The sequence below is a fragment of the Protomyctophum bolini genome (genome assembly GCF_963924005.1).
Source record: "Protomyctophum bolini genome assembly, chromosome: 13".
NCBI lineage: Eukaryota > Metazoa > Chordata > Actinopteri > Myctophiformes > Myctophidae > Protomyctophum > Protomyctophum bolini.
Genome location: NC_137874.1, coordinates 9,690,573 through 9,703,307, shown reverse-complemented (window position 1 = coordinate 9,703,307; position 12,735 = coordinate 9,690,573). Strand labels below are relative to the sequence as shown.

General features: G+C 41.4%; 2 protein-coding genes across 2 annotated transcripts; both read right to left on the bottom strand.

The window, feature by feature from the left end:
- Positions 1–1,634: 1,634 nt before the first annotated feature.
- Positions 1,635–6,118, bottom strand: txndc15 (thioredoxin domain containing 15). The gene is made up of 6 exons (XM_080779703.1): positions 5,940–6,118; positions 4,901–5,193; positions 3,991–4,140; positions 3,255–3,418; positions 2,871–3,001; positions 1,635–2,644 (listed from the first exon to the last, which is right to left on the bottom strand). Exons 1-6 carry the CDS (start codon positions 6,034–6,036, stop codon positions 2,448–2,450), a joined length of 1,032 nt encoding a protein of 343 aa, XP_080635829.1. The 5' UTR covers positions 6,037–6,118; the 3' UTR covers positions 1,635–2,447.
- Positions 6,119–8,552: 2,434 nt separating this feature from the next.
- Positions 8,553–12,616, bottom strand: LOC308326580 (UPF0461 protein C5orf24 homolog). The gene is made up of 2 exons (XM_080779520.1): positions 12,409–12,616; positions 8,553–11,383 (listed from the first exon to the last, which is right to left on the bottom strand). The coding sequence occupies exon 2, from the start codon at positions 11,378–11,380 to the stop codon at positions 10,757–10,759; it is 624 nt and encodes a 207-aa protein (XP_080635646.1). The 5' UTR covers positions 11,381–11,383; positions 12,409–12,616; the 3' UTR covers positions 8,553–10,756.
- Between the last annotated feature and the right edge of the window lie 119 nt (positions 12,617–12,735).

The window sequence follows — 12,735 nt, the reverse complement described above, 5'->3', positions numbered from 1 at the left end:
TCGACCCTAAGCCATCCCAGCCTGTCAAAGTGGGCAGGGGTGAGGTGGGTTCGGGGGGTGAGGCCAAGTAGGAGCCTGACCAGTTTGTTTTGAGAGGTCTGGAGCCTTGTTTTAAGGGCCTTTGAGGTGCTGTGGTACCAAGAGGTGCATACATAGTCAAAGAAACCTTGTACGAGGGCTCCTGTTAAGGTCTTCAAGGTGTTTTTGTTGACCAGTGAGGAGATCCTGTAAAGGAATCTTGTTCTTTGATTTACTTTTTTGATTACGTTGGTGGCCATTTTATCACCGGAAAGATTGGCCTCCAGGATGGAACCTAGGTAGGTAATTTCATCTTTTCGTGTGATAATATTGTCACCCACTCTAACCAAGAAGCCATCTGCCTTTCTGAGATTACTATTTGATCCGAAGAGAATTGATTCAGTTTTTCCCATGTGTAAGGATAGTTTGTTATCAGCGAGCCAGGTGCAGATTCTACCGAGTTCAGAGCTGAGGGTCTTTTCTTTTTTTTTAAATATATTTTTTATCCCACGATTTTGTAACCCATTTTTCACCCCTGTGTCAATCATCTAATGTGATCCTGGGCTCTACACACCCTCCACCAACCTAGACCCCATATATGGGGGACAAGGAGAGAGCAACAGACTTGAACTCATGCTTCCTTCATGCCTGAGTGTCCAAGTTGCTCCTTTACACCTGACAGGGGGGAGTTTCCCTGGTTGGACGTAGCGCGTGGAAGGAACACGTTATTCCAACCAGTTCCTTTCCCCTCCATCAGGCGCCCCGGGGGAGGCAGTTTAGTGACCAGGATTACTGCATGTTTTTGTGAGGGTACCTACCTTAGGTGACACAGGGAGAACATGCAAACTCCACACAGAAAGGCCCTTTCGCCAACCCCGCCTTCGGGTATGGGCACTGATGACGCGGAGGAGGAAACACGCCGCCAGCACCCACAGCGTCCCGAGCGGGAATCGAACCCAGGACCTTCTAGCTGTGAGGCGACAGCACTACCAACTGTGCCACCGTGCCCCGTGCTGAGGGTCTTTTCAACCTGGAGTTTGTTCCTGTCTGAGACCGAGCAGTGCTGAGTAATCTGCGAACAGGAACAAGTTGCAGTCACAAGCTGATGTCATGTCGTTTACATATATTAGGAACAGTAAAGACCATAGTATGCTTCCTTGTGGAACGCCACAGCTCACTGGGAGGGGGGGGGGGGCAGTGTTCCGTTCACCTCCACCATCTGTTCTCTCCCCTCCAGGTAGGATTGCATCCAGCTCACTGATGTGCTATCAAAACCAATAGCTTTAAGCTTGTTAACCAGTATGGAGTAGTTCACGGTGGCAGTAAGCAAAAACCGGGAATATGTTCCATGACAATCATTGTTCACAAGCTTTGCCTTCTTTACTGGTGGAGGTTTCTGCCATTGTGGAACCAAGTCATCAACTTCTTTTAATAATATACGCAGGAACCTGGCCCTCTCTCCAGACGCACGTCTCACACTCAGGTGGTGGCCATCAGTCTGTGATTGACGCTTGTCATTTCTGACGTCACTCCAAGTTCAGGTTCACTACAATATGAACACGCAAAACTATATCACACAAACTGGTACACGTGACAAACTGACAACACAGGTCATCCACAGTCCACACATAATTTATTCATGTCTTTACACGAGAACACAAGCAGCAATTACTTAATAACAAACCAAACGCATTTACACACAAAGTCCTCAGTGGTCATTTAATTGAGTGTACAAAAACAGAACCAAATGGATAGTATATCCATATGATATCTATCTCTATTATTATTATATTGCGCGCCACACACACACACACACACACACACACGCACACACACATCTATATCTTCTTGCTGTTCTGCAGACAACCAGTTGAACACATTGCAGATTGAGGTTTTTCCTTTTCTTTTTTAGAGATGCTTCTGAACATGTATTCTGTACTGCTAGTTGACCCATTCGAATACTCTTCAATCTTATAAAAAAGAATGACTGAAATCAGTTTTGATGACTTTAATCCATGGTAGGATCAGGACAGGAGATAACCAGGAGGATCAAAAGGAGGCCACACACACATCCACAAACCATTTAAAGGCATGTGCTGAACTCAAAAGAACATGGAGCAAAGGCAAAAAGATGAGTTTGCACACTGTGTCTCCCTTCTATTACTACTTACTCTAAGACCAGTGTTGCTTTTCCTGGCGTATATCAGGGAGCTACAGTGTGCGGACTCAACTGTTTGCCTTTGATTAGTGTCAAATGACCCCTCTTGATTCTTCTTTGACCTTCATGGTCTCTAACTCAGAGAGTACAAATGGAACCAAAAGCCAAATTGGTCCATTCGTGTTAATTTAACTCACAGAGGTAAATCAACACTCTGGACTTTACATTGTAGGAAATCATTATTTTACATCCCAATCGTTCTCAAGCCCATTCAGTCCTGATGCTCGTGTTCCTGTCCCGGAATCAGCCAGCGTAAACTGTCGGCACGCAGGATGGCATACACCGTAAAACCAGTGATGAAAAGAATGGAGAACACCAGCAGCCAATCGATGCTCTTCACAGGAACGCTGGAGAGGGGACCCAATAGGTCCTCCTCCGTCACATTCTTGTCAGTGCTCGCCTCGAACCCTGGGAGAGGAAACCCCAAACACTGGCTATTATTTACCATGGTATACCCACATTAGCCAGGCTGGCAATGGTCATTCTCTCTACTGTTATTGGAGGCCAGATGGCCGTCCACCCTAGAGCCTGGTTTTTCTTTCTTAACACTTGCTGATAGGGAAAACATTGGGGTCTCTGCTCTATATATAAAGTGTCTTGTTGAGACAGTGGATTGAAGTGACTCTTTGCATACCTGTCTGGTTGCATATGAACGAGGAGAGTGTTTCCAGGGTTCTGTCTGTGTGGTTGAAGCGGGCCATGGGTTTGACTCCCTGGAACAGCAGAATGTTGGGCACTGCCACGGTGCCAAACCGAGTGGACAGACTGCCAGGACACAACGAAATACAATTTACAGGTTATTTATCCAGCATGCACGCACACACACACACGTACGTACGTTAAGTTAACGTATTACCAGTAAGACGCCTGCCGCTTTGGAATGGGGGGTAAGATTTACATTTCCGGGCCTGTTATTAAGAACTCTAGTTTTTGCACGAGATAATGAAGACAGCTAAACACCTTTTCCCTTTTATAACAATTTTTCCTTAAAAGGAAAACATTGTTAAAGTCCATTTACCTGCTGTGCTGCGAGGCATCCAGTGCCAGGAAGTGCATGCTGGGAAAGACCCGAGGCAGGGCATTAAAGTGAGGAGCCAAACCGGCAGAGAACTGGCACCAGGTGGTGAAGAACAAGACCACAGAGCACTCTGTGCTGTTCGCATTGAGGAACTCCATCAAGTCCTGGAGGAAACAGAGAACAACACATGCATAATTTAGGGACAGTAGGTTGGCATTCATTGGACATTTTTAAAAGCAGACTGAAAACACACCTATTCTCCCAGGTCTTTTAAACCCTCACCTTTTTACCCGATGCCTTTATTTTTATTGATTGATTTATTTTACTGTACTTGCCGTTTTCTGATGTTTTTTATAATCGTGATGTGTTGTATAATATGTGATGTTTTTTGCACAAGTTTATATATAAAATTGTATTACTTGTTTCCTCTTGGTGTACAGCACTTTGGTCAGTCGTCGGCTGTTTAAATGTGCTTTATAAATCAAATTGACTTGACTTGAAAGTTGAAAAGCATTCTGCGAAACAAGTTGATTCCAGGGACTCTCTGAGGGGGGTCTGTAACTCTGACCCGTTGGGGTCCATTTGTATACTATACTGTCAGAGTTAAGGGGAGACCTTGAAATGTAAAAGTTTGAGAAGCATTCTTCTAAACAACAGCATAGTGCCAGTGAGTGCTCAGCACCATGCTTTATCCACTGAGCAGCTGGTTATCTTATGAGCATGATAACAGCACTACCTGTGAAGCATCCAGGACCAGCACGGTGAAGTTGTCCACCCCTGTGATGTTCCTCTTGTCACAGTTGACCTTGTAGGTCTTGGTGGTTTCTGTGGAGTTCTGCTCCTCGGCGGATGACACGTCATCTGCGTGCACCATCTGCAAGATTACCTAAATGCACCCAACCAAGGAGGGGTCAACTTAGCCACAATTTGCAACGCTAGATCTTTTATGTTGGGTTGAATCTAGAGTTGCAATACCCTCCATTGACAGCCCCTTGATCAAATTGAAATATCTGCTTGTATTAAACAACGTTAAACTCACAACATTGCAGCTGTAGGGCCAGCTTGAATGATCCTCTTTCAATCTGCAATGTGTTTGTTTCATAAAAATCCACCGTAGACATGTTATGAGCTACATTCTAAGTGTTGGAGTTTGGAAGCGCTCGTTTTCATTAACGTCGCCTTCTGTCTCCTGCATTATCTGCAAATTCTAAACAGGTGGTACCGTACAGGTGGTATGGTTCAGTGACTTCGACGAGCATTTCCAAACTCCAACACTTGACAAAGTAGCTCTTTGCAGATTGAAAGAGGATAATTCAAGCTTGTCCTACAGCTGCAATGTTGGTGAGTTCAACGTTGTTTAATACAAGCTGATCGGAAATTTCAATTTGATCAAATTGTCATGTTATGCAATCAAATCTGTATCCCTTGTTTAAGGATTCTTCTGCCAGGGGAACCCAAAGGTATACAATAACATGTCAGAAGTAGTGAGTTGTTGAAATTCTATTTGAATGCAACGCTGTTTATATTGCATTAGTGGCAATTCAATTGCATTCGCCTTACTGTCATCACTATCACACGACACGTCCCTGATTAGATCTCTAGAATGATAAGGACACCAATGAATTGTCTTTAGAATGGATGGTAACCTGCTCCGTTGTGTCCGTGCTCGTCTCCTCTAGTGACAATGCAGGGGCAGCACACTGCGCGTCATTCTCGTCACACGGTGGGGAGAAGCCTGACTGGAAGTCTTTCACATTTTTGGGGAAGAGCGATTCAATGTCGGATGGATTGATGGGAGTTTCCGTCCCCATCAAGGCGTCTGCAATCTCAGCGGTCTTGAACTGTCTCTTTGGCTGAGACTGAATGTCCTCTGCCTCCACAAACTTGGGGCTGTTCTCCAAGTCCTCCGACAACTTGAACTCCGGCAGCTCATCGTTTTCTGTTAAGGAAGGGAAAAACAATAAGAAAGAACACTAATTGAAGTTGAAAAATCAGACCTGTCTGAAGTGAGTGGTGCTGTACTGTACTTGTGATGTACTGTACTGGCCCTCCTCCCTGGCCTGTGTGTGTCTGTGTCTGTGTGCTAGGCTGTGCAACAGTGACACCTGGTGGTGAACAAACGCTATAACGCTATTTTCGTGCTTGGACACTACTCTATGTAATATGTTTTTGTTTCGTGTAAAGTTCCATAACGGCCCAAAAGGATTGCCGGTGTTCTACTCCAGAACTACACCAGGTCATTGAATGAAAACATGCACACATTCAAAAGCCCTCAGTCTGGAAATGACACAACAAGGGGTTGAGTGGAAACCCAGCATAAGGTACCTCAGTGCAATGATGAGCATACTTAGGTTTCTTCATATAATGAGATGTACTTAGTGATGTACCCTCGCCCTAGCCCAACACTAAACTATTGGGCTGACCACATAATAGTGAAGAAAGAGAGAGAGAGAGAGAGAGAGAGCACAAGCATCACAAAGTTGTGTAATAAACCCAGCCAATATCATGTAGTTACACGATATCTGAAATGTTTTGTGTTGCTCAAACTGAAGTTCCATTTAATCTTGATTTCTCAATGAATGATAACAGTGAAATTATGGTTTAATTAAGAGGTAACTGTTTTTCTAGCGCCAACTAAAATCCCTGTGTTTTGCTAGCAAGCAGCTACGGTGACGGGGGTCTTACCTTGTGCAGTCACAGTCGATATTTGTAACCAATGAGAAAGATAAAACATAAATAATAAAATATATACAAAATTGTATGTATCTGAAACTTTCGCCATTATTCAGTTACGGTCGATTTCCATCCGACACTAGGAAATCATGTTCCCTTTTTCGAGACGGGAACAAATGTTTCGTATCTAAGTCGTCGGATTGGTCGGAATGAAAATAGCACGGACCACTGTATTATTTGTTTTACTTCCGGGTCAGGGTCTTATTGTAAATTTTTACCAAGCAAGAGCCTAGGCTGTCATTCATTTATTTTCTATTGAAATCTCAGGGAATGGAGTGAATGCTATAAGTAATATAACAAGCGGTTTTATGGTTCCACTTTATTCTACATAGTACTAAAATCGCGACATTCGTGTGACTCAGTGTGTGTGTGTGTGTGTGTGTGTGTGTGTGTGTGTGGCTCTCTCTCTCTCTCTCTCTCTCTCTCTCTCTCTCTCTCTCTCTCTCTCGCTCTCTCTCTCTCTCACACACACACACACACACACATGCATTTGCAAAGGCAGATTAAGGCTGGCTATATGCGAATGGGAGGCTAAGAACAGCATGCACTCATTACATCTTCCAGATAGAACGTGTAACATACGTGTTTGTGAGCTTGTAATCTGCTATTTTACACAAAAGGGGGAAAAAGTGGAATATTTCTGAAACATTTTAACAACACAAATCTTGTATGGGGGTCCATAGCATAACATTTATTTATAGGGGTTTCTTGTGAATTAACATCCTATGGCAGGCAAATATGTCAAACTTTCCTTGTGCTTTAAGTAGCATGTGACATGTCAAACTATGGGGATTTCATGATTCTGAATCCATTGCAAGCATTAGTTTTGCACAAAAAACGCCCATAGACTCATGACAAATGTGATCAGCACAAAATGTGATGCAAGGTCAGCACATTTGGTGCTGGTGGCTATTGCTGTTTGAAGCCCAAGGAGTTTATTTTGTGCAAAACTAATGCTTGGAATGTATTCAGATTCATGAAAACCCCCTAGTTTGACATGTCACATTACACATGCTACTTAAAGCATAATGGAAGTTTGACATTTTAAACAAAAGAAGCCTGTCGGCTGCCGGACAAAAGCCCAAAATAAGCAACTTCACTTTAGAAACGATTAAACCTACAGTAGGTGTCGGTTTTTGTCACAAGGTGACAAGATAGTGTGCCATATCAACATTACATTTAATTATGGACACCCACATGTCCAATGTCCTTATGCATAACCTTTTTTTCTTCTTTTAAATATGTTCTTTCACATCAGGACATTGTAATGACCATTAGACTCGGAGCAATAACCCACATATCTCCCAGACTCACTCCCCCTAGGCAGAGAAGTTTGAATGAATGTGCACTCATGTGCAGGATTTAATTTCCTACATTTTAAAAGGGAAAAAAACTCACACTTGCCAATGTTGATACCCATGCCTAAGGTTGACTATCCCTACAGCAGACAATGGCATGTAGCCTAGTCGAAGGCCTTGTGAAATAACGTGTTGAAAAACGTCTCTAAGTTTCAAATTTATTACACAACTTTTGAACATTCCACGACAATCATGCAAGAATAACGCAATGGTTTAGAGGTTAGAGGCTCAGGTGATTACTACACCACTGTGATAACTGGGCTTCACATTTCCCTAAAGACACTCGGTATGTGAGCGGTAATCTCTATTAAAGACTGTTAGTGAGTCTATAGACCTTGGAAGAGAGGGAATGTAAAGGAAACCACAGTTGAAAGGGGACTGGCAAAAAAATGGAAACATTAACACAATATTTCACATTTATACATGTATGTGAATTGTGATAGCCCATGCATACTGAGCTGCCCCTTCCGTACGACTTGCATCACCTTTCTCTCGTCCGCATAGGAACAAAGATTCATAGCCTCTGTGCAACCTACACATTCTACAATGAGTAAGAAAACAGGTTAAATTAAAATGTTAAGGTGTTCAGAAGCATTCTTTTGAAAGTTCTTTCAACTCATTGTTACATTTAAGTAAAAGGATATTTCTGAGTAAGATTTATTCAAGTGTTTAGAATAGATACACACAGATACTAACAGGGTATTGTATTGCTTTGTAATGTTAATATAGTAGTAGCATGACAAAGTGATTACTTTTGAGAATGGAAACCATCTAGAAGACCATTAAAAACAAAACAGATAAAATGTTTATGATTATCTACAAATGTGGTTTGAATGGGAATTATTGAACAGCATTAAAACTACCAGGCCAACTCATCTGTGTGTATCTATACATTTCGCATTATATAAGAATAGAATCACAAAATCATCGTGTGTAAAAAGGACTTTCGTGGGCCAGGGTATGAATTTGACTCATGTCCATAGTCCAGAGGCTGGCACATTCCAAAATTCACTAGCCACATTCACTATTTTGCCAGCCAGCTACAATGGGACTTCAAAACAGTGACTGGTTACCAGCCAAAGTGGCTGCCTGGCTGGCGTGTACAAAACACCCAAGTCTGCTGGTTGATGTCAATTTCCTATCCTGTTAATAACCATTCCGTCAGAATACATTATATAAACCAAACTTCACAAAATACACAATTAGCTTGCGTGCCATAACAGCAATCATATTTACAGTAAGAAATAGTTATATTGAGTGATATGTCCCAATAAGCTACTACAGTCTCAATGAAAAAAGAAAAAAGGATTATTGTACCATAATGTAGAATAACAGATGAATATAATCAAAGAATTGGTTATGAGTGGGTGACGACGGCAGGAAGACAAATGTTATATAGTGACAATATAAACATGTATTTGTTAAATTCACAATTGCCATGTTCATATTTTTTATGTTGGTTACACATTTCCTAAGCAGTTCACTAGTTTCTTTTGTGCTAACAAATTGATACTACAGTAGCATTTTCATACAACAGTGGTAATAGTGCCTTTTCAATTACACGTTACACATACTAAGTTATATTTCAAGAATAATTTGATATTTTCTTTTAGTGTCCTACAGAAATGTCGATAGCTTATGAGTAGAAAACATAACATTCTTTGGTATTGGATGGATATGGTGGCAAATGTGTTTCTAATAATAACCAAACTAAAAAACAACACGGTGTACGCCATATTGGTTTGAGAAAATAAGTGCTAGAAGGTTGTGTTCACATTAATTAAGTATCAAAATACAATATCAAAATTGATAGTATAAAATGTAATATTACAACCAATGATTGCAACCAAATGTTTAAATTAATAATGCTACCGTTATGCATGTGTGGTTTAAAAATTAACTCAGTAATGCATCTCTCATCATGTCAGACCACTGTCCTTTAGGAGTTAGCCGTTAACTAAATCAAATGTACAGACTAATTTGTCAATCTTACATGTATCCTTTTTTCCATGACTTCAATTCTCACTGGATTATGTCAGATTGTCTGTAACACGTAAAATGTAAATCACAAAAGCCATATCATTTTGGTGAATCTTCAACTAAGACAATTTGAGGCCGTCACAAGGTTGTCAGTCCCTCCATATGAATGATGTACAACAGGGGGGGGGGGAAACTAAATACAGTACAAACACAAAATGAAAGCAATAAAACTGCAATCAGATCATTACATTCTGGATCACAGAATAAGGGGGACAACTTAATTAAGAATATTAATCACTTATTCTTCAGACATCCGACACCGCAGAGATTATGCTTCTATTTCAGCAACCAAAGCTGGCTTGTTGACTTTTTTCACTGAAACCAGTGGGCAATCTCACTTGGTTTTGATGAAGACCACAAACACTGTCACTGGTATGTCATGGTTCACATAATGGAGGTAAAAACATTTCCTCCTTCAATGCAAATAATACCTGATGAAGGAAAATAAAAATGTTTAGATATCCCTTTAACACTAAACACCAGATTGTAAGGTGTAAAAAGTTTCAAATATTGAAAAGATTCAGTTCTAAAAACATTTTGTTTTAGTTTAGATTTTTTTCTGTCATTTGGAGAGAAAAAAGATTTCAGCATCATATCAATAATCATGTATAAAATGTGTGCCTAATTAATATTTTATACAAGGAGACTGTAAGGTTTATTCTTGTCAGCAGTGCACTAAATAATATCACCAACATGTCATTCTTTTTTTATGCTCAATGCAATCTTGACATTATTAATAAATGGAAAGTTTTACAATTTATCTTCCTTTTAAATGCTTACATTTTTAAATATAATACTTTTTCCTGGAAGTATTTCTGTTGAAATAGAACAAGAATTTCTATGACATCTAACTTGAATTATAGACAGGTTGCTTCTGCAACATAAAATGCATTGTTTAGTACACAATTCAAAATAGTCTTTTTCCCCTTCTTGTTCACACATTTCCAGAACTCTGGTAATGTTCTGTGTCACACCATGTGCTATCTCAGGTGCTTCAATGACATCTGCATGCAAGTGACACTAAAAGGGAAATTATACTTGCAGAATATGAACAGCAGAAATGTTACGATTATCCTTTCAATTTACCCACCAAACCTCCAAAAGGCAGTTACAATACTATCTATGAATATGTTAGGTGTCCAGTTGCAACACTGAAGACCTGAAAGTTCAGTTTAACAGGCACACAGATGACATCAACAGAAGTAACCAAAAAAAAAAAGAAAAAAAGGGAAAAAGAAAATAAATTCACATCTCCTCTATTTCTTGTAGGTCGCTAAGAAGAACACGGAACTGATAGCAGGTTGAAAACATGCCTCTGTCATTCCAATGGTTTGAAGGGGGTAGACAAACGCAAACGTGGCAGCTAGATCTCTACTCATTGGCTGCCTTCTCTTTGCATGAGGGTTCACAGATGCCTTCTTTGTGTGGCAGGGGAAAGGGGAAATTCGCTCCGCTACAAAGGGTACCGTAAGCCAGTTTGTTAAGGCGAGATAGGCTCTTGATACTGCCGGGGGGCCTTCCGGGACTGACCTTGTACCCTGCAGCCTTGGTTGTACCTAGTGGCCTCCCTGGGCTAGTCTTGAACCCAGCGGCTTTGGTGGTACCAAGCGGTCGTCCCGTACTGGTTCTGTAACCAGCTAGCTTTGTGGTTCCTGCTGGCCTACCACGTCTCCCAGACTTTCCTGTAGCCTTCTTCTTCTTGGACGCCTCAGACGGCGGGTCGACATTTTTGATCCCTCCCAAGTTTCCTTGTGGTGGGCAAGGGTCAGACCCTAACCCTTCCTGTCTCTGGTAGGCCACAGATTTGTGGGGATTCTGGCCCGGTAAAGGAATGGGGCCCAGCGTCATCTGGAGGGACGGCACTGGAGGGGGGTAGAACTTGCTGGACTGAGAAGCGCAGAGGTCAAAGTGGCTGGCGGGGTGATGGCCGTCCTCTGCCAAGCATGACGGCCTGCTGCTCATGCAGAAGTCATTGGTTGTCACCTGGCGCATCATTTTCTGCCAGGGTGGACAAATTAAAATGTATTAATATACACATGGTGACGTCAGTGTGTGGTGTGGGGTAACTTTGTGTGTCATCGTTCCATTTTGTAGGCCATTTAAAAAAGGTAGGGTAAGTTTTTATCAGCTTCAATTCTATAGTGGTCCAGTTCCAAGTTTGACTGCTCATTTCTTTGCGTCATCGCTTCAATAAATTATTTCAGCTTTCTAAAAAGCTGGAGAAACAGGGAGACTTCTGTTACTATCAGAATATAGAGATATCAACACTTAAAGAAGTTTAAGAAATAAATATCACTCACCCTACCTTTGAAATGGCTGCTCTACAATCACAGATTGCACTTGTAAATAGTTATGCTTTTTTATAAGCCTATAGGCTATAGAGGTTTTAACATTTTCAAATACAATGACATCCAAAATAGATGAGCTCTGGTGGTAAACAGGCCAAACAGTTTGGGAATAGAAAGTCTCCCGACTAAATCTCCCTCGTTAATTCAAACCCTTTCTGATCACGAGGAATCCTCAGTCAATACATTTTAATTCTGACGGAGAAGCAATATGCATATAGGCCTATGTGTCACAAAGAAAAGGTGATGATAAGCTGTCAAGTCGGCTGCTGCCCGTGCGATGCCGTTGTGCTACTGTCAGAAGACATGCATGCAAGGGGGAGGGTACTTTACATTGTAACTAAGCAGTAAGCACATTTCATTCACAAAACAAACACACAAGTTGAGCATCTGGATTTCTTTCCGTCAACGTAACAGCCTATATGACCAGGTACATCCTGGGCAAGTCTAAATGAATAATGCATTATTTTAAAAAGGTTTTAAACAAAGGCATCGTTTTCGCATATACATGAGAACATTTTAGCCTACCCAAAGGGGTTTAAATCGCTTTAAAAGGAACGCAAAAGTGCATCCTGTGCAGATATCTCATCTACTACTGCATGCAATCTGCACAAATTACAATGCAACGGCCATTAGGAAGAAAAGCATGCGACTATTGGGAATATCACTATACTGTACCTCGATTGTTCGCAGATCATGGAAGGCAAGGGGTTAAAAACAAAAACGACACATCTTTCATCCTTCAAAACACGAGTGGATCGAAATTTTCGAGAAGAGCCGAAAAGCGGCGGCGACCAGAGAACGTTGGTTCGCTTCAAAACGTGCACCAAATGCATGGATTTCGAGGATTGTTTCCACAAGCTCCGGAGGTTTAGATAAGAAGAAACGCAGCCATTTCCCATTAAAAATTAATAAGACTGGACGCTTGTCTGGGCATGCGCAGAACATCCACACGGGAATGTATATTAAGGGATTTTCCATCCGTTCACTTTCGTACCACGGTGT

Excerpts from the sequence above, each read along its gene's own strand:
- LOC308326580 (XM_080779520.1), bottom strand. The coding sequence starts at position 11,380 with ATGATGCGCCAGGTGACAACCAATGACTTCTGCATGAGCAGCAGGCCG.
- txndc15 (XM_080779703.1), bottom strand. The coding sequence starts at position 6,036 with ATGGCGAAAGTTTCAGATACATACAATTTTGTATATATTTTATTATTT. Across the intron at positions 4,141-4,900 it reads GCACGGACACAACGGAGCAG|GTAATCTTGCAGATGGTGCA; the intron begins GTTACCATCCAT and ends GGGTGCATTTAG. Across the intron at positions 3,419-3,990 it reads TGGTCCTGGATGCTTCACAG|GACTTGATGGAGTTCCTCAA; the intron begins GTAGTGCTGTTA and ends TGTTTCCTCCAG.